The 27,438-nt window shown below is 32.5% G+C and overlaps 3 protein-coding genes and 1 long non-coding RNA gene across 7 annotated transcripts; 2 read left to right on the top strand and 2 right to left on the bottom strand.

Moving 5' to 3' along the window:
* Positions 1-540: 540 nt before the first annotated feature.
* LOC105761778 (uncharacterized) lies at positions 541-3,727 on the bottom strand. The gene is made up of 3 exons (XR_008190658.1): positions 3,604-3,727; positions 1,801-1,916; positions 541-1,466 (listed from the first exon to the last, which is right to left on the bottom strand). It is a non-coding gene; the product is annotated as an uncharacterized LOC105761778 (long non-coding RNA).
* On the bottom strand, positions 1,881-3,549 carry LOC105761777 (protein WHAT'S THIS FACTOR 1 homolog, chloroplastic). Its single transcript, XM_012579697.2, has one exon. The coding sequence runs from the start codon at positions 3,258-3,260 to the stop codon at positions 2,067-2,069; it is 1,194 nt and encodes a 397-aa protein (XP_012435151.1). The 5' UTR covers positions 3,261-3,549; the 3' UTR covers positions 1,881-2,066.
* Positions 3,728-11,909: 8,182 nt separating the features above from the next.
* LOC105761776 (serine/threonine-protein kinase D6PKL1) lies at positions 11,910-16,095 on the top strand. 2 transcript variants are annotated; one of them, XM_012579695.2, is made up of 3 exons: positions 11,910-12,076; positions 13,187-15,034; positions 15,215-16,095. In XM_012579695.2, exons 2-3 carry the CDS (start codon positions 13,350-13,352, stop codon positions 16,056-16,058), a joined length of 2,529 nt encoding a protein of 842 aa, XP_012435149.1. In that variant the 5' UTR covers positions 11,910-12,076; positions 13,187-13,349; the 3' UTR covers positions 16,059-16,095. The 2 variants fall into 2 exon arrangements, with proteins under 2 accessions (XP_012435149.1, XP_012435150.1); XM_012579696.2 differs by lacking the exon at positions 11,910-12,076 and adding an exon at positions 12,086-12,223.
* Positions 16,096-16,813: 718 nt separating this feature from the next.
* Positions 16,814-27,015, top strand: LOC105761779 (BTB/POZ domain-containing protein FBL11). 3 transcript variants are annotated; one of them, XM_012579698.2, is made up of 19 exons: positions 16,814-17,058; positions 17,176-17,226; positions 17,807-17,927; positions 18,767-18,908; positions 19,038-19,087; positions 19,764-19,852; positions 19,936-20,041; positions 20,384-20,420; positions 20,516-20,667; positions 21,138-21,693; positions 22,110-22,391; positions 23,007-23,152; positions 23,472-23,819; positions 24,262-24,502; positions 24,807-24,862; positions 25,214-25,294; positions 25,815-25,859; positions 25,965-26,033; positions 26,548-27,015. In XM_012579698.2, exons 1-19 carry the CDS (start codon positions 16,880-16,882, stop codon positions 26,719-26,721), a joined length of 2,925 nt encoding a protein of 974 aa, XP_012435152.1. In that variant the 5' UTR covers positions 16,814-16,879; the 3' UTR covers positions 26,722-27,015. The 3 variants fall into 3 exon arrangements, 2 of the variants coding, with proteins under 2 accessions (XP_012435152.1, XP_052480165.1); XM_052624205.1 differs by lacking the exon at positions 23,472-23,819; XR_008191134.1 differs by lacking the exons at positions 25,815-25,859; positions 25,965-26,033; positions 26,548-27,015 and adding an exon at positions 24,608-24,711 and having other exon boundaries at positions 25,214-25,293.
* Positions 27,016-27,438: the final 423 nt, after the last annotated feature.

Below are 27,438 nucleotides of genomic sequence, written 5' to 3'. Positions count from 1 at the left end.
CTCTTTAGACGGTCCATTTTGTTGAGTAAATCTATAATAAGCTTGGGCCTTGAATAAGGTATTATTGGATTTGAGCTCCATCCAATTAATAGTAAAAATAAAATTTAAAATGCATATTTTAGGTTGTCTTGGGCCCAGACAATATGGAAACCATTAGGCCACGCATCATGGTCCTAGTTAGAGATGACAATGAGGTTGGGTTGCTTGACCCAAACAGGTCGAGAAAAGAAAATTTCTCAAGTTCTATCTAACCTATCCCGAAATATTAAATAATTTTTTATATTACATTAATTTTTATAAAATTAAATAAAATACATGTTATAAAATCTCATAAAAATAAAAAATATGGAGTTAATATATATACGCTAATATGTTATCAACTCCTAATTAAGATATATACAATTAAGAATCTGGTCATAAATTAAATAAAAAATATGTTCTTTTTTTTAAATATAAAACAATAAATAAAAAGTAAAGTAAAACAAAAATAGTATTATTATTGTCAACTATGTTAAAATTAAATTTTAGATATCAGCCCACTTATGAACATCATACACGCTAAGAAGAGTCAAAACTTATATTATTAGAGTTCAGATGTATTTCGAACAAAATAAAGATTCAAACAAGCACAATTGACTATTAAAATAAAACAATTGTACAAGGTGAGAATGAGAATAGGCTATTTATAACTAAGGCACTAACCATTTCAATGAATTCATCTTTACACCAACTAGATTGGCCACTCATCAACTCGGGTGGCCGAAGCAGATGATGCGGAAAGCAAAAAGGATAGGCTAGCATCAGCAGTATGAACCAAAGAAGCAAGCAATTCTCTTTTGTGTTTTGCTTACATGCATTTGTATGTGTTTCACTTGGACATTTTGTGATTCAAACAGGCCATGTATATATACATGGTTAAATTCTGCTATTAGTCCCTGTGATTCGCAAAAGTTAGGGATTTAATCCCCATACTTTAATTTGATCATTTTTAGTCTTTATACTTTTCAAATTCTTAAATTTCAGTCCTCATCGAACAAGAACTATTAAACTCCTTAAGTTCTGCTATTTCCAAAATTTAATGTCACATCAGCTTGTTATTTTCACATACTACTCACTAAAACTTAGTTAATGCGTTAACGACTATCATTTGCGTCAAGACTGAAATTTCAAAATTTTTACAATATAGGGATTTGAAATGATCCAATTGAAAAATACGAACTAAGTATATAATTGTACGCATAGTACAAGACTAGTAATTGAATTTAACCAAAAAATTTAAATGCTATTGTTTGGGTCAAGACTAAAATTTGATTAAATTTAAGTACAGGGACTAAATCCAAAACTTTCACAAAGTACAAAAATTAATAGCAGAATTTAACCTATATATATTGTAAACACTTGAATCCATGCATATTGCTCAATTTCACAAGCATATTGGATGCGAAGGCATGTGAAATGAACTCAACCTATCACAAAAAATGGGAAATCTAATTAACATTGTTGCTTATGGTGACAAACCGATACTCGACAACATGGCAATAGGCAAATCTAGGGGAGAATGCAAGGGCCGTGATCACAAAAAAATGGGAAATCTAATTAACGAGGCCATGGCTGAAGATAGTGATTTACTGATATAGATAGAACAATGCAAACAAAGACGAAAATGGAGTTCCAATTGTATTGTGATCACAAAAGGAGAGTTCTAGGAATTAACTTGTATACCACTTAACACATGTCTCCAGAAAAACAAAAATGCCAGGGGTGAATAACGACTAAGAATGGAGCTAAAGTGGCTAATACCTTGCCTGATCCATGGAGGACTGATGACATGTTTTTTTGTGACGAGACGGTAAGCTAGAGTATAGGCTTGAAACCCCACATGTACAAATCCAGTCACATTTACTGATAGACAATACCTGTAAAAATACACATTTAATGAAACAGAGTAATGTGATTCATTAAATCTACATACATAAATTAAGGGTTTTGCAGTTTTGCTAAGCAGACAAGGTTGAAGATTCGTTTTAATATACACAAGCGTCCACAAGGTTAACCACTAAAAAATGTCAATCCCCTCGTAATTTCTCCCTAAATCCAGAAATCTCTTCTTCTTCTTCTTCTTCTTGCATTTGAGCAAACTTATAAAGTTTTTCATTGAAAACCAACAGTGGATCCTTGTCAATTAAGTTACCATTCTCATCATACCCATCCTTCAAAAACACCGCCCAATTCATCTCCGTCCCGGCCAAATAAAACGTCCAAGGTTGTCTCTTGAGCATCTCATAAGTTTGCCTAGTCAAACTAAACTCCTCCTTGAACTCCACAATATGATGTATCAAAGCTCTTTTCTCCAAAGTCAAGCTCAAAAACTCATGTATAATTCCAACCCTATATTTTTCCGCTTCCAAACTCCACGAGTCCAACTTCCACCCGTCAGAATAAGGCGAAACTAATGGTAACGTGTTTAGCAAGTTAAGCTTCTTCACATCATTTTCCTCCAATCCTAAATCTTTACCATACTTAACCGGAAACTTGAAAGCTTTCTTAACCTTATCTTCATTCACTAAAAACTCCTTCTCCAATGCACTAACAGCTAAACTTGGATCCCAATTTACTAACTCAAGGATATGTTTCCCATCATCTTCAACCACGAGACGAAAATAATCAGGGTATTTCCCGATTTTGTCCCTGAAATCCTCAGGAATTCCAAATATAAGCCGTTTATGATAAATTTTGCTTAATGGAATCCGTTTATTCTTCGACATCATTAATAATTTACGGATTCTCGTGACTCGATCTTCTATCATGGCTTCCATGATTGATCTCTCTTCGAGGAGTAATTGGTCCATAAAATCAGTAAACCCGAGCCAGATTTTATTGTCGGAGTGACGGTAAGAGGTGAAGAGCAGCGGGTAGCGGGAAATGAATTTGGTGACTTTACGGCCGCGGGGGAATCCGAGTTCCCGGTAGAGTTTTCCGGCGTCGTCGAGGCGGAGGATCTGTTCGGGTTGTTTGGATAGGAAATCTTTGGTTTTGGTGAGGAATCGGTACTTGGCATCACGGGCGAGGAGGGATTCGAAATGGGGGATTTTGTTGGAGTCGGGTGTGACGGATCTGGTGCGGGGAGAATCGGGTTTGGGGCGTTTGGGTTTATGTTTCTTGGGGGTTTTGGTTATGAGAAAAGAGGTGGAGAAGGAGCGTGGATTTGGGAATTTAGGGTTTAAGAAGGATTTTGCGAGGGAAAAAAGGCGGGAAGCCATGGCGATTCAATTGGTTTGATTGCGAAATACAGAAATTGTAATTTCACCAAGAAATCTAAGCACATATTAAAGCAAAGACATCTAAACTCAAAACAAATTCAAAAAAAAAAATGGAATCGATGAGCAAAAGGCGATCAATGGACCTTAGAGCAGCGACAAAGGCATCGATAAACAACGTAAACTCAAAAACAAATACAAGAAAAAAAAATTAAAAATGGAATTGATTAGCGAAAAAGTGATCAAGGGAGCTTAGATCAGCGACAAAGGCATCGATAAACAACGTAAAACACGAAACAAATTCAAGAAAAATAATAAAATTTTGGAAGCGATCGAGTGAACTTACATTAGCGCCACCACCGCGAGAGGATTCATCAAATACTCGAAATGCTTTTCCGCCATTAATGGTGGGCTGATGGTGAATTGGACTAGGTCATTGATTTTAAGCCCAATTTTAAAATTGGGTTTGCTGTTACTTATGAAATATTACGAAAAAATATTGTAAATATTCCTGAAATTTTTGAGTTAATTACACTACATGTCCCCAAGCTATGGTTCAGGTTTTAAATTGGTCTCTGATTTTTAGAACGTTTTAAAGAAGTCCTTAAAGTTTTAGTATTGTATCAAATAGGTCTTTCCATAAGCTTAATTGTCTAGTCGAGCATTAAGGATTTGCTTGGTACAAAGGAAAAAAAAATTAGGATGATGGAAAATTGAAGGGTGGAAAACTTGAAGGATGAAAAACATAAATTTTCTTTCTGTAAGTGTGCTTGATAGGATTTATGGAAAAATAGAAAGCAAAAATAATTTTATTTCCCTTCATTGCTGGGTAGAGTTGAAAAGTGAAAGAAAATAAAATAAAGTAATTGAAAATTGTATAATTTGAATTAACAAACACTTTTCTCTCTTCTCATCATTCTAATTTGAAAAGATTAATTTTTATACATTAGAATGAAAAATGATCAAACCTTCTATTTTTTTCCTCACTTTTCTTCCTAACCAATGGTGCATTTAAAGGGGACAGGAGGGACCTTGCCCCCTCCCCCAAAATGAAAGAAAAATCTATTGAGTCCCTTCAGAAAATAATGAAATTATAAGTTAATACATGATAAAATTATATTTTGACTTTTCAAAAATTTATAATTCAATTCCGGCCCCCTAAAATAATTTATGGAGTTGCCCCTATTCCCAACCAAGCACATTCTAATTTATTTTCTTTTCACTCCCTCCTCTCATCTCTCTATTTTTTACCCAATCAAGCACACCCAAAATGTTAACTCGAACCTAGTACGAAACATATTTAAAACACATGAATCAAATTTTAAACATATGTGTGGCTATCGCTTGCACATGTCAGACATTAATTGTTAAAAACAAATACTATTAAATTTTAATGGCACTATGTTTTTTAATACATTGAATCCAAACTATCCAAAATCTTATCCACATGTGAATGTCAAGTTTTTCGAAACTAGAACAATGTGGAATTAATCAGATCACTTATTATCGATTCGACCAATTTATCTGGTTTCATTAAGTAAATTATCATTTTTATTCAATTTGAGCTTTTAACGGGATTTAACCAATTCTAAATAATTCAAAGATCAATCGATCTAATCCCTCTCTTCAGACTAATACCTTAGTTGATTCTCGGTAACTTAAACAATATTGCTAAATATGTGCCATGTCAAATTGGAATTAGCATTTAATGCCCGAGCCAAGAATTAATTAGCAAAAAAAACGGGGGCTGATTCTTTAGTTTGAATTAGTATGGCATTCATAAAATAATAATATTTAATATTAAAAAAATATTTAATATTAAAAAAATTTAAAGCTTTAAATATGTAAAATTCAACAGGAGACAGTTTCTATATCTTGTAATAATAGGAGAGTGACAGCTGTGAAATCTAATATTGTCTGAAAATTTTCAGGATCAGTAGCATAGTACAGTAGCTATTATATGGCCACGCGTCATGTTACTAGAGAGTAACAGCTGTCAAATTCTATTGGCCGCAACTTGGATTTAAATATAAAATAAATAATAAATTTCTGCCTCTTCTTGAATCAAGAAATTAAATGCTAAATACTGAATTATTAATAATTTTATAGTCACTTAATTATAAAAATTATAAAATTATCATTTAACTATTTAATTCTATTTTTTCACCAACAAGTTAATAGTGGCAGCTTTTAAAATTAGTATAACAACGACTTTAACTCTCAAATTTTATCAATTTAAACTTAATAGTAAAAAAGTTAACACTTAACATTTACATATCGTATAATTTATTTTTTATTTTTTACAATTTTATTTTTCTTTAATATTTAATTTAACACTTGAATTTTATCTCAATTAAGTACATACTTTTTTTTATAGAACAATATATTAAAAAATTATTGAGTCATACAATATCATTCCATGTAGATATTAGATTAAACATTAAATTTATTAAATTAAATATTAAAATTAAACTGTTAAATAATATATTAATACTTAATTTGAAAATTTTCATTAAAAAAAATTGATGGTTTGTAATTTTTAGTCATTTCTATGTCAGCATCAATTTATATAAAATTTTGTACTGATATATAGTACAGTGTAACATCAGTCAGTAGGCGTCATGGGCATGGCCCCACCTGCTGACACTGCTTTTTTGTCTTGTTCTTTTTTGGCATACAATTGCATTTGCTTCCCCTCATTATTATTGTTTTGATTCCTTAAGATATTTTCTTTCTTCTATTTTCTCAACCCATTTATAAAAAAAAATTAAAATAAATAAATTATTCAATGTGAATTTTTTAAAAAATTATCACTAAATTTAAGGGTAATGTAATTTTTATCCTAAATATATCAATTAGGTCCATTTTGATATATGTACTTTTTATTCATTGTGATAACTAAACTTCACAGTTAAATTTATTTTGGTTTATAAACTAGAAAATACATATAATGTAATTTTATTGACTTATTTTTTAGAATTGAGACAAAAGTGATATAATTTATAAATGTTGATGGTTAAAGTTGCTAATATGTCAATTTTAAAAGCTACAATCGGTAGCCAACTAATAACAAAAAAAACACAATTAAATTGTTGAGTGATAAAAATTATTATTAGTTGAATGACTACTAATGTAATTCACCCAATTTATATAAAATAAATAGAACCCAATTCATCTCCAAATTAGATCGATTATTTAAAAGAAAATAATAAATTTCTTATTAGACTAGCTCTCAAAAATGTGAAAATTCTCATCAAGTCTTTTAATTTTTACAAATTTTAATTAGACCCTTCATTTTTTAATTCTCAGCAAACCTCCAATCTTTTTAGAACTTTTAATTAAACTTACCAATAGTTTTGAAAAATTCTCATTAAATTCCTAACAAATTTTAAAAAATTTAGTTAAACTCCCCTAAAATAACAAAATCTGCCACTGGTCGTCCTTTAAATTATCTTCGTTTTATAGGGACCCGAAAGCATATAAACTCATTTCTTTTTCTCGGAAAGAGTTTTCCGAAATTCAATCCATAATTGAAAATTTACAAACAAATATGTTTTTTGTCTCAAACAAAATTTCACCCAAAACTAGTATGTTTATGTAATTTAAAGATCTTAAATGGCATTAAATATTTTTATTTGGTACATTTCAAATGTAATTTTATATGGTTAAAATATGCTATAAGTTGTTGTACTCTTCGTAAATTCATATTTTGGTCCATGTACTTTTATTTTTAGGAATTTAGTCTCTCTTTTTAAATTTTTAAAATTCTACTCTAACTTTTTGTTAAATTTGTTAGTGTAACATTTCAAATTAAAAAATATATATTAATTTGGTAGCCATGTAACTAAAAATTTGATATTGTAATGAACATGAATTTAACAAAATAATTTTAACATCGTTAACAGTTTGACTTGAAATTTGAAATCTGAAAAGCAAAAAAACTAAATTTCAAAATTTGAAGAATACAGGGACTTACGATGTATTTTAACCTTTCTTAATTTCACATTGGTAAAGGCTAAGAAAAATAGGTAAATTTGTCTAAAGGTTGAGAACAAAACAAAGCTATAACTCCATGGACACAAATATAAGAAAAATAGACTAGAAACATTAAACTAAAAGCTCATACAAAATGAGCACCTAAGAAAATAAGGTCATACGTAGATAATGAAGAACTATAAGACTGAATTACCTGGGATGCTTGTGCCCATAAGAAACCACGTAACCTTCTATTAATAGTAATAGAACTCTGCGCAAAATTTCCTCCTGTGATATGAATTACCACCCCTTGATCACTTATAGTACCCCAAACATCTGACTGCATTTTCCAACTGAAATGGAATATTACTACTGAAATTGAATTGTACATCCAGAATAGTCCTAAGAAGACATGATCCCAAGCGGATACTTGACATGTCCCCCCTCTTCCAGGCCCGTCACAAGGGAAACAAAAACCAAGATTTGCTTTATTCGGCATCAAACGCGAGCTGCGAGCAAATAAAACACCTTTCAGGAGTATCAATACCGTCACATGAATCGTAAATGCATGAATGTGATGGACCAAAAAATTTGCGGTTCCTAATGGAATAGGTAACAAAGCAACTTTACCCCCCACTGCCACTAAATCACTGCCCTTTTTTGGCCCTTGAATTTAATTTAATTTAAAATTTTCAATTAAATAATATATATATATATATATATATATATATTAGAAATTTGTACAATAAAGTCTTATATACCTTGGCTTTTAAGACAATGACAAACTCCAACCATCCTTTTCTATGGAGGTGAGCATAACATGTGAGAATGATGATTCTACTACTTTATTGAAAATTTTCAATGGCATCTTTTATTTGTGGTCCAATAATTTTTATATTTTTATTCTTGTCTAAATATTATGTTAGTCCCTGTATTTGTATAAAATTTGAGATTTAGTCCCTGAAATTTAAAAGTTAAAAATTCAATCCTCCTATTTTTCAATTTAAAAATTCTAGTCTAATCATTGTCATTGTAAGTAGTTTCTATCAAACTTATCAACTTATCATGTTCATGAAGACAACCTAATCAAAATTACAAATTGGTAAAATTTTAATAGAAAATATTTACGATTTTAATGGTTGGATCGAGAATTTTATATAAAAAGTAGAGGTTTAAATTTTATCTTTTCAATTATAGGGACTAAATCTTAGATTTTATCAAAATACAATGACTAACAACATTATTTAACCTTTAATTTTAAACATTTTTTTCCCTTTAAAGCATCTATCTATTAGTGTACTTTTAGTATACTAAAAAGGAAAAAAATAAACCTTGAAGTTTGTGTGTGTGTGGATTTTCAAAATTTGCATGTCAAAAGAGAAAAAAACTTCTAAACTTTTCCCTCTCCTTCTATAGGCTTTAGGGTTGTTATTTTTTTTTTACAGAAAAATATTTTTCACCTGGTCCCTGAGCTTATTAATACTTCATTTTTTCTTGATCGGAGGCAAAGCCAGGAATTTTATTTTGGAGTTGAGTTAAAATTATAAAATTTTAAAGGGACTAAAGTTTATAAATATTGTGTCACAATGGTTTAGATTGATTTATTAATTCTTAAGAGAGACAAAAGAATGCAAATATTCCATTTAATTAAGGGCTAAAAGTGTAATTACCCATTCACCAAGAAGTGGCAAAAAATAAAAGAAAATTATGACAACATTTTAATTTTGCTCCTAATATTTTAAAATTTGATTTATGGTAAGTGAATCAAATGCTAAAATTTATTGAATTTTTAATTATTGCTTGAAGTGACTAACTTACAATAGAAAATAAAATAAAGAATTAATTTTGCATGAATAATGATTGGTATAATTGAAAGAGATCTAAAATGACATGTCTAAAAAGAAATTAATCAAAATATGGAAAACTCTCATGGCATCATTGCAGAATATATATATATATATATATATATATATATATATTATAAATTTGGGGCATTGTTGTTTATGTAGGAGGATGTGGGTTCGAGTGTGTTGAGGCGCGTTATCCTCTTATTTATAGGTTGGGGAGAGGCTATGTGTAGTTCTAAGTATTGCGACTTAAAATTTAGTTCATGTACTTTTTTAATTTAAAATTTAAGTCCAATTGTTAATATAATCATAATTTTTTGTTAAATTTTTTGGCGTGACATTTTGATAAAAAAATCTTACTTGATAATCATATAACAAGAGAAATAATAATTTAATGGATCTGATTTTAATAGAATAAGTATAACGGTGTTAACAATTGAATTTATATTTTTTTAATTCAAAAAATGAAGGGGCTAAATTCATAAAAATAAAAAGGACTAAATCCTAAATATATAAAAATACAGGGACTTAGACCATATTATAACCCAAAAATCGAAGGAAATCTACTTATATTCTTCATGCGCCGGCATGGTCCACGCCGAAGGATAAGTGGTCGGCATACCTTTTTTGAAGCAATCAAAAATTTAAATTAATTATAATTATAATTATAAATGACACATATTTAAATATTTATAATAAAAACAATGGTAAAAGTACTATAGAGGTCCATGTATTGGTTGCCAGATTCTATTTTATCTCTTCTACTAAAAAATAGGTAAATTAGTTTCGATCATTAGATCAAGGAGCAAACTGCTTTATCCATTTCTACTATTAAAAACCAGTTTATGTATACCAAAACGAAGTACATGTGACACACCACGTGTAACTATTTTGTTATTCTGTTAGTCAGGTGTAATCAGTCCATGAACTTTGGTAAAATGTGTAATGTCATGTATAAACTTTGATTTTGCGTAGTTTTATATATGAAAGTTTAAGTTGGTTTAGTTTTCACAAATCATTAACAATATTATCGAATTAGTTCTATTCTATGTTCAAATATTCTATGTTCATATATTGCACACACAAACAATTATATTAAACCGATATGAAAATAAATGTTTATATTTATTTATTTAAATGTGTACAATTTAATAAAAACCAAAATTTTAAATTTACATACAAACTACAGTTCGAGTTTCATGTATATAATTGTGTAGAATCAAAATTCGTATATCAAATTACACATTAAACTAAACTTCATATGTAAATTTGATATTCATCCTATGGATGAGTGGTGAGTTTACCTGCGGTTAGTGTAAAAACAGCGGTGGCAGTGAGATTAGATACTGTAACAATATTGTAACGTGAGATAAAAATAAGCTAAATGCACCGCACCGCACTCAATCGCCCATTCAAACCTACCATTATTTTTTTTTTCCTTTTCAACGCAATTGATTGAAATCCTTGGAAATTTGACTATTAATAACGCATGTTGTTTGCTTTGTCATTTAACGACAATAACTTATGTGTGTCAATGATTTGAATTTCAGAAAAATTATTTATTTATTTATAAATACAATAATAAATAATTGAATATATATTATAAGAAATTTATGTGGTTGGATCAAGAAAGTGCTCAAAAGGAAAATGTGCATCCCAAAATCCCTCCAGCGAGCTCTGACATTGTATTTCCCCCCTCCCCCCAATTATTGAAGGGCATTTCAATAAATAATAGAATATTTTTAAATTTTTTTATAATTAAATTTTAATAAATATTTTTTTATTAAAACAATTACTTGAAATCGAATAAAATTGCATGAAAAATTAGCCCAAAATCATATTCAAACGAGTTTAATTGATATTTTGAACCTGTAAAATTTAAAATTAAATATTTAATGGTATAATAAAAAATTTAGTCATTAATATTTATTTTTATATCATTTTAGTTTGGACCAGATATTGAGTTTTGAACTTTAGTATGAAAATATTGATCGAATTATTAAAATTTAATCAATATTGACATGATAACTTACATGTCAATCCATATAAATTTCGAATCCTTTTGGATGGGTGTTTACCTCTAATGCGGTACGTCTAGCTTTCTTTTTGTCTCGCGCTACCGTGTCTAATCACACTATCACTATTATTTTTACACTAACCGCAAAAAATTGATGACATAAATAATTATTTTTAAATTTTTTTATACTTACTAATATATATTAAATCAAATGTGTATTCTTATTAATGATTAATGCTATTTTAATATGTTTTAAATTAAGTTATTCTAGACATTTGATTCAGACAATTAAATTGATGATCAAAATCTCATCGCTTTGATGTTTAACCTAAAATGTTAAAAATATTAAAAATTATAAAGAAATTATAAAATTTTTTAGATCATGATGTGACATAATTTTAGAGTGCCATGTCATTAAATTTCAATAAAATTCAAATTCAATGACCAAATTGAGAAAACCTGTGAAGTTTTGTGACTGATGTGTGCCAAAAAAAAGATTCAAAGACTAACGTAGAAAAATTTATTAAGTTTAATGATTAAATGTTGTTTTATCATTTTTAATAAAATATAAGGATTAAATTCAAATAAATAAATAAAATTAATTTATCGACTTTCAATAAAATTAATAATTAAACTAATTTAAAAATTAGTATATTTTAATATATCCCAACATACTTTAAAATAATATAATTATAAAATGTGTAATATCATCCTTTTTCCAATTCCTTCCATGCTACGTGAGACCCACTTTAATATACGGTGGGTCAATTTCAACATTAAATAATTAAAAGAAAAAGGCTTAAGAGGAAACGACATGCTTTTTTGGCTAGTCTCTCTTCCATTCTATTTTTGAGTTCTGTTTTCATTCTTTAAACCCACTTTCCTCCTTTGATCTTTTGTAAATTTCAACATTTAATGCATTTTGGTCCCAAAAATCCAATAATATATTCACCAATGCCTGTTCTCTCTTCTTTCTTAAGGTACCATTTCTGTCTCTTGGTTCAAATATTGGCTTTTTTTTGTTGTTTGTGGGGGGGGGGGGATTAGATCCTTTTTTCTCTTTGGCTTTGAGTTGGATTTGATCCATGAAAGAAGATTTTAATCATGTTGGAGATATCAAGTTCTGGGTTCGTTTTGATTTTCAAGTATTGTATTTCCATTTTTCAGTGTTGGGCTTTGATTTGAAGATAAATGGTGTTTTTTTTTGTGTGTGTGTGTGTGTGTGTGTGTTAAGCTGCAATTTCGATTTTGCTTCATTTATGTATAGAATTTCTGATTCATTGCTTTTAAATGGAAAATAAAAGTAAAATTTGAGCTTGGTTTTTGCATTTTTAATATTTTTGTTAGTAATCTTTTGTTTTTTAGTTTAAATTTTAGCATATAGTTTATTAATTAGTGATGATATACATGGAAAGTGTATAGCAGTGACTTTTAGTTATTTAAACTAGTTTGTTTATGATCATAGTGAAAATTTAAATTTAAAAGATTTAAGAAATTTAAGCAAATCCACTTAGGGAATTTGTTGTAAGCCTTGATATTGCATGATTTTCTTTGAAAATTTTGTTGCCAATGTATGTATGTATGTATGGATGTACGGTCGGATGTGTGTGGAGTTGGATTGCATTTTGGCCCCTCTACTGAAAAAATGTGTAAATTATCCCTGGACGTTAGATTAAAGAGCAAACTAATATTTCAGTTAAGAATTTCATCTATTTTTACTTAAAAATGGGCGTGGCTGACAAAATAACTAAACAGTTACAAGTGACATTTTTATGAGTAGAAATGAATGAAAATTTTAACAAAAAGGATTAATTTGCTATTTGATCTAATGTATAGAGATTAATTTATATATTTTTTGAGTAAAGGGGACAAAATGCAATCTAACTCCTAATATAGGGGTCTCCATGGTACTTACTGGTTCTTGGAATATTTGAGCTCTTGAATTAATTTAATGAGAGAAAAGTCACCAATTTTTCTTTGAAAAAATTGTTGCCGATATATGTATGTATGTGTGTATATCCAAGTTGTTCTTTCTGGCCCTTATGTACTTATGGTTTTTAATGGTTTTCTAATATGGTAACAATGTTTAGGTTTCTTGGAATATTTGAGCCTTTTGAACTGATTTAATGAGAGAAAGGTCACAATTTGCTCTGCATTCGGATCTTTGAAATCAGTTGATACAATGAATTAGTATTAATTTGGAGGCCTAGGGTGATATCCTGCGAGCGAATTTAGTACTTTGTAGCAGTTAGAATGGGTTCATATACTGGTACTTGTGAAATTGTTGAGGCGGGCAGTGAGTTGAAACCAGTACAACGATCTGTCCGGTCATCTCGATTGCATTCTGGATCAGGTTTAAGTGACAAAGATCGGAAGCCACCTGTGTTGAAACTAGGATACAAGGATTCTCTTGAAGGTGATATTAATCGGCTTTTCGAGTCTATCAATCTTAAAGGTCCGAAAGGTTTAAGTGTTTCGTATCAAGGAGATGCAAGCTCGAGCTCTTTAAAGAAAAATGCTTTGAAGAAACCGATTGCAATGGGGATGCCCCATTCCCCGAGAATAGGTGGCTCGGAGCGGTTGTCATTAAAACATGCATTAAGGGATCTTTGTATTTCCAGGGCATCGGAAATGGCTGCTATGAAAAGATTATCGATGTCAACTAGTTCTCCGAGGTTCTCCGAAGCTGGAAGGATAAAAAGTTTGTTCGATTCGGTTGTAGTTGAATCTAGCGGTGGATCTGGTCATCGGATAGATGAAGGTAACCAAGGCGTGGTTGAAATATCGTTGGTGCCTGAAGAAAGCAAATTGCAGTCATTGAGCCAAAGTACTAATTCTTCACCTCGGTTTGTTCGTGCCACGACAGAAATTAGCACTGAAGCTTCTACATCGAGTCGAACTGATGTTTCTGCATCGAGAAAAGTTGGAACTAAAGCACCAAAAGCAAAGCTTCATCGGAAAGAGGAGCATACTTCTGCTGGTAATAATACAGTAGAACCGGAAAAGACTGTGCCAGCTTCAACAAAGTTACCAAAACGAGCATCAACACCAAAGTCGGGACGAAAGGTCCGGCTGCAAGTTGTTGCTACTTCTAGCTCAATGAATGGCAACAAGGTAAACAGGATGACAAGAAATGCACCACGGGTAGCCAAAACGGTTGTCCGGAACAAGAGTTTGGTCAAGAAGAAAATAAAGCCGGAATCCATTTCCACCACTAGCAACGGAGTTAACAGCAGCTCGGATTCCACTATGAGTCAATTAGTTTGTCAGAGATGTCAATGCTCTATGAAGAATTCAAGTAACGAGTCTAATCAAGATTCCATGAAGTCAAATGCATCCGGGGTTAGTGCTGAAGTTAACTCAAATCCTGTGAAATTGGCTGAAAACAATTCTAACAAAACCCAACCTCCCATTCCGAGGGCTAAAAAAAAGAGCCCAAAATCGAGAGGTAAGGGAGACTTTTCCCAAAGTCCGAGTAGCCTTGGTGATAGTACTAGCACGAGCATTAGTGATTACAGCAATTTAAGCCGGTCTAGCTGTGGGAATAGACCTCATATGTCCAAGGACGTTAAATGGGAAGCCATCCGACATGTTAAGATACAGGATGGAATCTTGGGGTTGAGACATTTCAATCTTTTAAAGAAGCTCGGTTGTGGGGACATCGGGACAATATATCTTGCTGAACTTATTGGTACAAACTGCTTCTTTGCGTTAAAGATCATGGACAACGAATATTTGGTAAGAAGGAAGAAAATGCCGAGGGCTCAAACTGAGAGAGAAATATTAAGGATGCTCGATCATCCTTTTCTACCAACGTTATATACACAATTCACTTCCGATAACTTATCTTGTTTGGTTATGGAGTATTGTCCGGGTGGAGACCTTCATGTCCTTCGTCAAAGGCAGCCTGGGAGATGTTTTTCCGAGCCCGCAGCTAGGTAAGATGCTTAGATGATGAAATGTCGAGTTCATATTTCCTTCTAATAGTTTGAAATATCTTTTATCTTGCGTGTTTCGGGGTCATTCATTCAGTTTGAACATCTAAAGCATGATAAGTTCTGATAATTTATCATTTGATCTGAAATCGGTGTATTTCCGAACCGGTTATATATATGCAGGTTTTATGTAGCTGAGGTCCTTCTCGCCTTGGAGTACTTGCACATGCTTGGAGTTATTTACCGCGATTTGAAACCCGAAAACATTCTTGTTCGAGAAGACGGCCATATTATGCTCACGGATTTTGATCTTTCACTTAGATGCTCGGTTAATCCAACTCTTCTAAAATCCTCATCGAATTTGGATCCTGCAAGGATGTCTGGTTCGTGTGGAGGATCGGGTTGCGCTGAACCCTTTTGCATTGAACCATCGTGTCAAATCCGTTGCTTCAGTCCTAGGTTATCGCCTGCTCCTACAAAAACAAAGACGGTAAGACCAAGCCATGCTTCCCAAGTTAGATCATTGCCACAACTCGTGGCCGAGCCTACTGATGCAAGATCCAATTCCTTCGTTGGAACACATGAGTACTTGGCTCCCGAGATCATTAAAGGAGAAGGTCATGGAGCCGCCGTTGATTGGTGGACTTACGGTGTCTTTCTTTACGAGCTTCTCTATGGTAAGACACCGTTTAAAGGTGCAGGGAACGATGAAACGCTAGCTAATGTCGTGTTACAAAGCCTTACATTTCCGGAGAGTCCTATTGTTAGTGTCCAAGCAAGGGAACTCATTCGAGGTTTGTTGGTAAAGGAGCCTGAGAATCGTTTGGGAACGGAAAAAGGAGCTGCCGAGATCAAGCAACATCCGTTTTTCGAAGGTTTGAATTGGGCTTTGATACGATGTGCTGTCCCACCGGAACTACCTGAGTTGTATGAATTCGGGTTTCCAGCAGTGATGTCCCCGAAAACAAAGAGCAATTATTTGGAATGTAAAGCTGCTGGAGAGCAACTTGAATTTGAATTATTTTAATGAAAAGTAATTTGAAAGAGTTTTTTTCATCATCAAAGGATCTCTTTAGCTCATGATGTAGATTTGATGGTATAAGATAGATTGCCAAATTTTGACGCATAAGAGTTATTTGTATTAAGAGTTGGATTGTTTTTTGTCCCATTTATTAAAAAAGTGAATAAATTAGTTCCTGGACGTTAAGTTAAAGAGTAAATTGATCTTTTTATTAACAATTCCAATTCATTTCTACTGTTAAATATTTTTCTGTATCTCTATATGAGGTATACGTGGCACGTCATATGTAATTATCTGACTATTTCGTCAATCATGTCAGCTTTTAATACGAAAAATGAATGAAATTTTAACCAATATTTTTAGAATTGGACTAATGGTTAAATCGATCGACTACCAATCCAAATAAAAATTTATTGAAAAGTATAAGTTAGATATATTAAAGATTTTTTACTATCAATTTGGTTTGTTTTCCCCTAAAATTTTTTTACAACATCCAATAAAGCATGCCATATGTTGAATTTTTATCTACTGTTATTGTTTCATAGTAAACTGGGACAAAATTGGTAATTCAAATACCAATTGCAAGAAAAAACTTTAAGGACCAATTTGAAAATTGAGATATGGTTTAGGGGCCAAATTACGAATAAAACCAAAAAAATCACATGTGGCCTTATGCCGGAAAATTTCCAAGAAACGGTGCGTTTTAGGCAACCGATAAAACTTCATTTCCTTTTCGTTTATCTATTGATTCTCCGGCCCCGAGCTTTAGCTTATTTATCATTATATTACAGTTGAAGCTACTTTTGCTTTGCTTCCGTTTAGCTTTAATGGCGTCAAGCTCCGGCGACGATGAGTTCGTTGTTCTCGTATGCTCCGATCCTAATAACCAGATCGAAACTGATATCTCCAATGAAGAAATCTTTATTTCCACAACGGATTTCTCCACTTGGGATTACCCTTCCACTCTCTCTTTCTCAACGTTCAAAATCCAAGCTCATCGGAATAGGTAGTAGATCCAATCTTATTTTCGATCATTTTATTCATTTCTCTCTCTCTTTCTCCGAAATAAATTAAGAATTTAGCTTCGATTTTTTATGTTTAGTTTCGAAATTCTTTCTTGTAGGCTTATTGAAGAATCTTCCTACTTCCGTGGCCTTCTCAGTGGAAGTTTCAGGTTTTTTTATTTTAGAAATAAATTTTAATTATTAAGCTAATGCTAATTAGTATAATTCTTGATTAATCCTCTGAAATGTAATTTGCGGAAGTATTGTTTAGCTGTAAAAGTTTTGATCGGGTAATGGAAGTAATGCTTAATGAGCTTGTTATGAATTTGGATTTGTTCACAAAACGGTGAATAGATTTTAGAAAGAAAGTTTAATTTTAAGCTATTTGATTAGTATAAATCTTGATTAATCCTCTGAAATTTAATTTGCGATGTATTATTTAGCTGTAAAAGTTTTTGATTGAGTGATGGAATTAATGCTTAATGACCTTATTATGCATTTGAGTTAGTTCACAAGTGAACAAATTTTAGAAAGAAATTTTAATTATTAAGCTAGTAATGATTAATATAATCCAAATTTTGGAAAGAATTTTCAATTATTAAGCTAGTAATGATTAATATAATTTTTGATTAATCCTCTGAAATATAATTTGCTAAGTATTATTTAGCTGTAAAAAGTTTTTGATTGAGTAATGGAATTGATGCTTAGTGGCTATCTTATGAATTTGAATTTGTTCACAACTCGGTGCAGTGAATCATGCTTGGACTATATTTCAATCCAGTGGCAATCGGAAACGTTTTTGAATGTCGTTAGATGCATCTTTGGCTTCCGTTTAGACATCACTTCTAAGAATTTCATCCCTCTTTTCCAGGTGAACATTTGGCTCCTTCAAACGTTTCTGCTAGCATTTTTTTTTAATGCCTCAAATAAAGATGGGTTAGAGAGCAACTTAGCTGCTCATAGGTGGACATTAAAATTTGCTACAATAATTTATTTAGTTAGATAGTTGCCATTGTCTAAGTTTACCACTCTCATTTTATTTGATTGAATTTTGTAACTAAACTTCATTGAATGTTTGGCACTCAATTTTGTTTTTGATTAAATTATGTTACTCAATAGTGATTTTGGATACTTAAAGACAAAAGTTAACAAAAATTTAAATACAATAAATTTATAAAAATATTAAAAATAAAATTATCATGGAATTTTGATTTTATAAAAGAAAGACTTGAAAAAATAAAACAAAGACCAAAATAAGTGAAAAAGAGTCTGGGATTTTATAAAATAAAAATTCTATGTAAAATTTCCAACTTAATAATCTTTATTAAAATAATTTTTTTGTTAATTGTAAGTAAAATATTTGTAATAACATTTTTTAAAAATTTTGTGTTGAAATCATAAAAATTAAAGTTGATAGGCAAAATTCAATAAAAATAATAAATCAAAATTTAGTGGAAATTTCAGTCAATAAAAGTAGAATGGAAAAATACAGTACAATTGCAAATTTACCCTTGATCGTGAAAGTACAATGATAAATATTAATCAAAGTAAATTATAGTAACAAATATCAATATCTAGTTATAGTATGGTGGAAATTTTCACTTTGACACAATAAAGAATAACCACATTGCTGTAACTTTGGAATATGAACTCTCCCTATTATATCTTAAACCAAGTTGGTTGCCTTTAAATTTCTGCACCACCTTCCAGGCAGCGCTTTATTTCGGAGTGGAAATGCTTCTCATGCAGTTGAAATCTTGGCTTTCTGAGGCGTCCTTATCCAAGGATCCTGGGCTGTTTCAAATACAATTAGAGGATCTGATCGATATATGGGATTTTGGTTTAGAACTTGGTAAGGACTTACTGTGTATTTCGAGATTATTAGAAATAAATAGAGATGCTTATTATGTTAGTCATTGCATTTCATTTGATGTTAATGGGGTGGTGTCCAACTAAAAGATATATTTTGAATATGTTGCAGATAATGGTTTTGTTCAAGAAATATGTGCAAGCTACCTAGCAAGAAACTTTGTATGTGCTAAACTTCCATTCAGTTTTTGAGAAATCACCAGTAATGTCAGCTTGTGACCTTGTTACAAGTTTCTGATTGATCAAATCTTCTATGAGCAAGTCAGACCTCACTTGAAATTTTCATATTCACATTCTGTCATAGACTTTAAGCTGTTACTGAGTTGAACAATGTTGATTATCATGACAGTTAGGTTGGGTTGGTGAGTAGTTGGTCTCCTCTTGTTATTAGACTGGGCTTAGTCATTCCACTGGAAGAAAAGTAAATATTAAAAAGTGCACTCATTTCTTAACTTATCATCCGAGCACTTTTCTCGACAAAGGACGGTTGCGTTAGCCTCTTAGACTTATCATGAGGGTGGCAAGAACATTGCAGTGGTGAGAGTGACATGTTTGCCAAGGATTAACTTAAATGTGTCTGTTTAGATCGAGCTGTAGGATGTTTCCATGATTGATTCTTCTTCTGATTGTTGTCTCTCTTGTAGGCTTGATATTGTTTTTTAAAATAACTTTGGTCTCTTCTTAGGAGTGCCCGTCTTATCATGCTAAAGTTATCATTGTCATATCACTTTTCATGGAGAAGCTTGTATTGAATCAGCTTGCTTGTGCATTTGACTTTTGTGATGCATTCGTTTCAGACCATATTAGAAGCTGATGAACTATTGTCAATTTCCTGCAGATGTGGGCCATGTCTAATAAAATTTTCAAAGACACGCCTTATGAGTTGTTGTTACTTTGCATAAAGCATCCCCATTTGACTATAGACGGGTTAGTAATTACTGTTAAAATATTCTGATATTCACTCTTACCAAGTGTTTTCTGAAGTTTGATGGTTTTGTAAACTTCCACAGTGAGAAGCACCTTTCTGATGCACTATTAATTTGGCTTCATTCTAATACAGAACAGTTGGAAAGATCAAGTAAGACAGAATGTGAATTTTTTGACATTTTAAAGCAGGTAGTTTTTTACATTTCCATGGTAGTTCCTCAGGGATGTAGCCATGAATTTTATGTTGGGGGCCTGGGGTAAAAGGGTATCTGATTATAAATTTTCTTATGGGGGTGGGTGGGAAGCAAAATAGGTTTTTCCATTATTCAAGTAAGAAACCTAGGAAGTTTGATAGATCCTAGCGTTGCAGAATGGATGGTCTAAGATTTTACCACCGCAGATTCAAACTTTTTAATGGCGAAGAGTTATTTTAAGATGAAAGAAGATATATCTTGCTTGAACAAAATCTTTTCCAAATTTTATTTGATTGTCATATGTTCTGATATTATTCATGTTATTGATGTTGAGCAGATCCGCATTAGCCTTTTGCCATTATGGTTTGCTGCGGGTATGTTCAGTTATGTTGTTGTTTTATTTATTGGATGACAGGATATTTTTATTTTCATTAAATTAACAATGATGTTATTCAAATTTATATTGCAGGAAAAAGAAGTTCTATCAGTTTTTCTGAGCTTGCAAATGAGAGTGTTGACTCAATTTTTAAACTAATGAAAGTTACACCAAAAGGATCAATGAATGTTTTAGGCGATGGTGACTTGAGTCATCTCAGAATTCGATTGACCAAATATTCCAAGGTCTTTCCTTATCTATCTTTCTAGCTGCCATCCATTCACTTGGGATTTCCAAGAGGATTAACCAATAATATTTTAGATTTCAATTGAGAGAGATTGTGACTTGTGAGAATTTATGTCTTTTGGCAATTTCATTTGTATATAGTACCCAAAACCCGTTACACTTGAATATGCATGATTTCTGCAATTTCAGCATCTAGAAGCATTTGGTAAAAGGCAACAAAATGCTTGCATTTTATTCTCTGATTAGAATCATCATTTTATCAAAGTGAACATACAGTGTGCTAGCTTTTGGAGTTTCCAGAAGTTATATAAATGGGATTATGTAGGTCTAAAATGCATTCAGCATGGTAGGGGTCTCAAATACTCATAAATCATGTGAGTAACCATTTATGCTTAGCCATCATGTTTACTTAATTGATATCCAAACCTGCTTGTCACATGGCTCCTTTTCATTTTTTTTCTCTTTGCAGAAAGTGGACCTTTCTGGTTGTCCACAGATAACACCAATGATTCTGCTCTTGTCTTTTCTTCCAAATAACCATAATTCATATTTGGCGTTGAGAAAAACTATCAAAGAATCTGCTAGTAACTTTGAACAAGCTGATGGAAGTAAATGTCAAATCACACAGAGTTTGCTGCCTACTTTGTCCTTTGAAGCAGTACTAGAGGTGGATATATCAGGTTGTCTGAAGCTACCTCTTGAAGATGCTATTGATTACTTTTCAAATTCATTTCCATTTTTAAGAAGGGTGAAAGCTGCTTATCTTTTGAACTTCAAGATGACCACTTTGTATAGGTTGATTCAGAAGTGTTCTCTGGTCTCTGAAGTTGATATAACTGTTGACGTAAATCCACTTATTTCATCACAACTGTCAGTTATATCCTCAAGCTCAGCTGTAATTTCAGTGGCACCAAACAGGGCATATTTTGTTGGTGATAAGTTTTCTATGACATCTCTTTATCATTTGGGACCTTCACTATCAAATATCACAAAGCTGACATTGGAGGGCAGAAGTGATGTCTGTGGTGAGATGTTCTTCCTGTTATTTTTGTGAATAAGAGTTGTTCCCAACTAATTAAAAAAAAATGTTATCATTACTCTGATCAAGAAAAGTTTGCGAACTTTGAAGGTTATTCTTAGCCGTTGGCCCTTAGTAAGTTTCATCAGGATTCTTTTTTTTTTTTTTCAATCTTATAATTTTTTTCTTGATGGAATGGCAATTCATATTTGCATCACGTCACTTAGTGACCATTGAGCAAAATACAGCTATGTCAGAACATATTTTAGCCGTCTTTGCTATTGATATTTTCTTTAACCATGAAATCAGTGACTGGTGAATCTTTTGTGTTGCCATGTATGGTTTTTATAACTTCAATCACTTTGTTCTTTTGCTTTTTCTTCTTGGCAACTCTTTCTAATGTTTCCCCGATTTTTGTTCCAGATTCGCACATCCAGTATATCTCAAAATTCTGTGCCTCCTTATGTTATTTGAATCTTAAGGGGTGCATCTCAGTGACAGATGTCTGCATGGCAAATCTTATTCGCAGATGTACAAAGCTACAGTCACTTCTAGTTTGTCATACTTCTTTTGGAATGAATTCAGTTCTAGCTCTTTGCAATGCTAGTCCTAGTTTTAGTAATTCTCAGTCTGCACAGTTTGGAAAAAGACCTTTGGATTCATTGGCGTCTAATCTTCAATTACTGCACATGGGTGGCTGCAAGTGTAAGCACGTCTTCCTTATTTGATAAATTATTTATTAATTGCAGTATGGTCTTCATTTTACTCCTAGTTATTGACCCTGGGTCATTTGCTTGTAATTTCTTACATTTTCCCTTCTCTCTCATGCTGTTTTGGACTTCTATTTTTTTCACATAAACTACCATCATCTCTTCTCACAGCCTCAATTACACATTTTGATCTCCTCTCATTTACTTTTAACTTTGATGCAAAGAACATCTCTTGATGAAGGATGTCATTGATTATATGATAGAATGGATGGTACGAGTCATATGACTATAGGGATGCAATGTAATAAAATGGTCTGGGTAACTAATATCTAATAAAGCCCTATATTGGCAACTTGAGGTGACAAGTCAAAGATTTCTGTGTCTGCCTAAATTTCAGATTTTAACATTGACGTTGTAGTTCAACCATGCACACTTTTTGGGGGTAATTGATATCGAAGAAAGTTCATAAGCTAGGATCCAAAGCTTCAATGAAGTTAATGCATTTTATCAGAGGGCTAGCTTTCTGAGTTTCCTTATTTTGTCTTTGCCATTAAAATAAGTTTTGCCATTTGGATGCCTAAAAATACATGACTTGTCTGTTCTTCCACAGGTGCCGATGAAGCTTCTTTACTAGAGCTTTTGTCCCAAACACAAATGCTGAAGAGTCTTTGCTTGAGGGACACAAATCTTGTTGACAGTGCTCTTTGTAGCTTCTCGGGTTCTCTCTTGGAGGTGCTTGATGTTTCAAATACAATGGTTAGTTAGCAAACTCACTGGTCCTTCTATGTATATATTTTATATGTATATGATGTTGCATTTTAAAATGAAGTATAGAATAAATGAGTAACAAACTTGGTATTTTGACACACTTTTCCATGTCCTGAAATTCTGTATTTAATCTATAGCTGCGCTCTCCATATGCTTATAGAATTTGCATTCATATTTAGGCCATTTTATACTTGATCCATAGCAAGCAGTGGTTTCTGACATGCGTGAAACGTAATTCTGCTCAAGTTTCTGATAAGATAGGTGCTGTAAAATGAAAATTCAGTTGTCTCACCTCTCAAATTTTCAGATTTCTGGCGCGGCATTACATCATGTTGTCTGCACAAATCCTGGCCTTAAGTGTTTGAATGCAAGAGGTTGTAAAAATTTGTTTCAACCAGAAAATACAAAAAAAGAGGCAAAAATCTCTTCCTCATATTCATGTGAAGAACTCTTTATCGAGCTTGGTAGGACATGCCGATTAGAAGAAATTGCACTAGGATGGGGGCTTTCATACTTTTCTTTACAAGCCCTAAAACCTGCAATTTTGTCGTTGAGAGTAATGACTGTGGGTTTGGGTGGAACATTACCTGAAGATTCACTGAGATTACTGCCCACCACATGTCCTTTGTTGGAATCATTAGTTCTTTATTTTCAGGTAAAGAATCTATCCATTAGCATGTTATCGGGTGGACATATTATCCATCGGGTTAATGGTTCCACGCTTTCAATTTCACAGTGATTAAAATCCACCTACATTCGTGTTAGCTGCTTTGAGAATTTAAAAAATGCAACAAGTTTTCTCTGCCTGTAGAGTTATTTGAAAGAGTATGTTTTAAGATATCTTCTAAATGGCATATTTTCTTTGCCACGTCAAATCACGTTGTTTCCTTGTCTTTTGCATGTAGAAATTAACATGTGATTTCTTAACTAGTGATATAAATTCGCAATTACTTTAGTGAAACTGATTTGAGGATGAGGCCAGCTGTTCTTGACTCAAGTGTAGTCCATGTGCATCTATCTTAGTCTTTTCTTGTAATTGTTGAAATGCACTTATATACAGACTTTTGTTTATTATTTATCTTTTAAGTTCTTTGTAGGTAATATCTGATTGCATGATAATCAACATACTGACATCCTTAAGGCAATTGCAAACTTTGGCTTTGTGCTACTGTCTTGGTGATATATCCGTTTCAAGCTTCAACTTATCTATGCCAAATCTGCGGATATTGAAGCTCGAGAGAGTAACTCCTTGGATGACTAATAATGACTTGGTTCTTCTGACTCGGAACTGTGCAAACTTGGTTGAACTTTCCTTGTTAGGATCCAAACTTAATTCAGGTAAAGAGACTATTTTTAAAGGATACAGTTGATGTGGTACTAATCTTTGCTTGTAATATATACACATTTTTTTTCTTGTTTCTTATTTTATGAGCTAATTTTCAGTATCCATAAGATGACACGATGTTGATGTGATTATTGATGGATTCCCTTTTGCTGTGCTATTGGATTGCATATGATTTTTTAATGTTCTGTTTGTATGTGACTCGGTATGTCTACAGTTGAAGTTTAACAAAAGTAATACCTTTTGCATGCGATTGAGGTAGTTACCAATATTCCCCGTGTTATTTTTTTGTTTCCTCAGATGCTCAATGTATCATTTCACACGGATGGCCAGGCTTGATTTCTCTCCATCTCGAGGTTTGGTTATGCTCTGTACCTCTAGAATTTAGGAAAAAAAAAAATTCTCGGTTCTTCTGTTTTCTTCAAGAGGATTCCATGAAGGTTTGATGAACTTAATACACTTGTGTGAAATGTCTTGTTCTAAATTTACGGGTCAGTTTTCAAGCCAATATGACTATTTTGTCCAGTGACATTTCATGACTTCCTTTTTTTACTCCAAAATATAGAAAACGATATTCGTCTGGCAGTCCCGAAGCCGATTGAGGGTTTCCCTTTTGTCCTTTCTCTCTTTCCCTATAAATGAATGATCTAGTTAAATGCATTCCACACACACTGTATTTTTTATGACTTGATCCTTTTGTCGCGTAGGACTGTGGGGAAGTGACCGAAAATGGCGTTTCTTCTCTTTTCAACTGCATTGCTCTTGAAAATCTCTTGCTTCGCCATAATGTGAGTATTTGCTAATGCATTCTCATTTACCCTAATCAGATATGTCTATTTCGTATGCCCATTGTTAGCCCCTGTAGAATACGAAGTTTCAATACAGAACCCTGAAATAGTTAGCTTTTAATCAAATTTTTCTAATGTTATCCGGATTAAAGATGTGAGTGCTGCATATGGGTACATGTCCAACACAGCTATGTGTAATTATAAAGTTCTTTCGTGTACTTGAAAGGTCATATCTGCATACCCATATCCAGATACGTATCGGATATGGGCATCAACATAGGTCTAATCTTCTTTAATGTACTGACCTGACTAAATGTGCGGACCTATACTGTTTCTGGATCTCACGAGTCTCTAATGTTTTATGGTAGTACCATAATTTCTATTAAATTGCATGTGTGTTAGCAGCGAGGAATTACTCTTAAGAATTCGAAAGCATATAACATTAATAGAATTTGTACGTATTTTAACGTCATTGTATTGTTTAGCATCAATAGCTAATGCATTGCCGTTATTTATACAGGGCTCTGGTATACAAAGAAACTTCATCCTTGAAGCTGCTTCAAAAGTAATCTCTTTATAAAATAAACATGCTAGTTTGCATTTTTGTTATCCGACTTTCTTACGTACTTCAGTTTAGTACCTAAATACTGATAGCTGTGCCTTACTGCAGATGCCAATGCTTCGGCAAGTAGCGCTCGATGTGTGTGATGCAAAAGAAGGTGATTTCGACCTTCCAGATGTAAGTTAGAAGTTTACTTGCTCCTCAGTTGTTACTTGCAGAATAAGTTTAGACATAGTGCATTCGAACATTCACTTGATCCACAATGTTAGCATCTTGATCAAGTAGACCTGTCGATTCTGACCTGAAGCCAAAAGCCTGACCTGATCTAATCCGATTTGATCATAAGGAGACAACAACTGGAAACTGAAGAAAGAAAAAAAAGACCTGAAACCGAACCAGAAAATAACCTGAACTCAAAATGACCAAAATCCAAAATGATCTGAACCTGAAGTTACTCAAAGATGTAACTTGAATTGATCCAACGTGAAAAACCGACCAGCAAATTCAAATGACTTGAACTCAAATCTCGACCCATCCAATTGATATGTTTACTAACAAGTAATATAAATCCATCTTGAATTACTATGATCCTTTACAACTTTAAACTAATAGTTTATGTTTCTGTAAAATTCAGTCCATCGTGCGTTATCAGGCAAACAAACTGAAACTTCGTTCTCGAATATTATCGCAGGATGCTGACAGGTATTCTTTGAGAAGTGTGAAGATTGCCCGATGCAAGTCGACTAGATGCAATGTAGGCTCCCATTTTGCAGACACTACTAGAAAACCAGTGCATAGGGAGACACTAGTACTGGTATGGAACAGCACAAATGTTGTTAGAACAGTCGTGAAGGAAAGGCTATAGCCTTTGAATGAAAGGACATGCCGGCATCAGCAGCATGAAACAAATAGAAAAGCCAAGTGATTTCAGGGTCGAATCGTATCAGTTGTTTTTATTAGACATGGAATTGTTTTCGTATTCAACTATGGTAGTAAATTGAATTGCTATGAAGGGAAGGCTGTTGGCTTTGAATGAATGAACACTGGCATCGGCATCGGCATGACACAAATATGAAGGATGTACAGTTTAGGGTTCGAATCATGTTGGTTTTTATTGGATATAGAATCACTTTCATAATCAGCAGTTCGGTTTCAACAACATTGGTTGGAAGGAATGCTTTTAAGAAAAAAAAAATCCACAACAATATTTCTATCTTTTAAAGGTACAACTATTCTTACTAACTAATGGTAAAAACCAAATTATGCCAATTTAAAATTCAGTGATTAAATCACAAATTTGAGCATAGTAGTTGGACGTAACTAATGAATCAAATTGTGATAAATTAAAATATAAGGACTAAATTGTAAATTTTAGTGCAGGGACTAAATTCATTGGACCAACTAACGCCGTTATGGAATGCAAAAATTAAATTGCAAATCTGAGGATAAAATGGTTTGAAAGTCACAATTTAAACAAACTAGTTGTACTAACTAAAAAGAGGACCGAATTTTACTAAATTAAAATATAGGGGTTAAATATCAAATGTAAATAAAGTAGAGAAACCAAAATCATAATTTAACC

Source organism: Gossypium raimondii, chromosome 11, assembly GCF_025698545.1.
Source record: "Gossypium raimondii isolate GPD5lz chromosome 11, ASM2569854v1, whole genome shotgun sequence".
In the NCBI taxonomy this organism is placed as follows: Eukaryota; Viridiplantae; Streptophyta; class Magnoliopsida; order Malvales; family Malvaceae; genus Gossypium; species Gossypium raimondii.
Note: the sequence above shows the minus strand (reverse complement) of the source record. Positions and strands in the feature narration are given on the sequence as shown.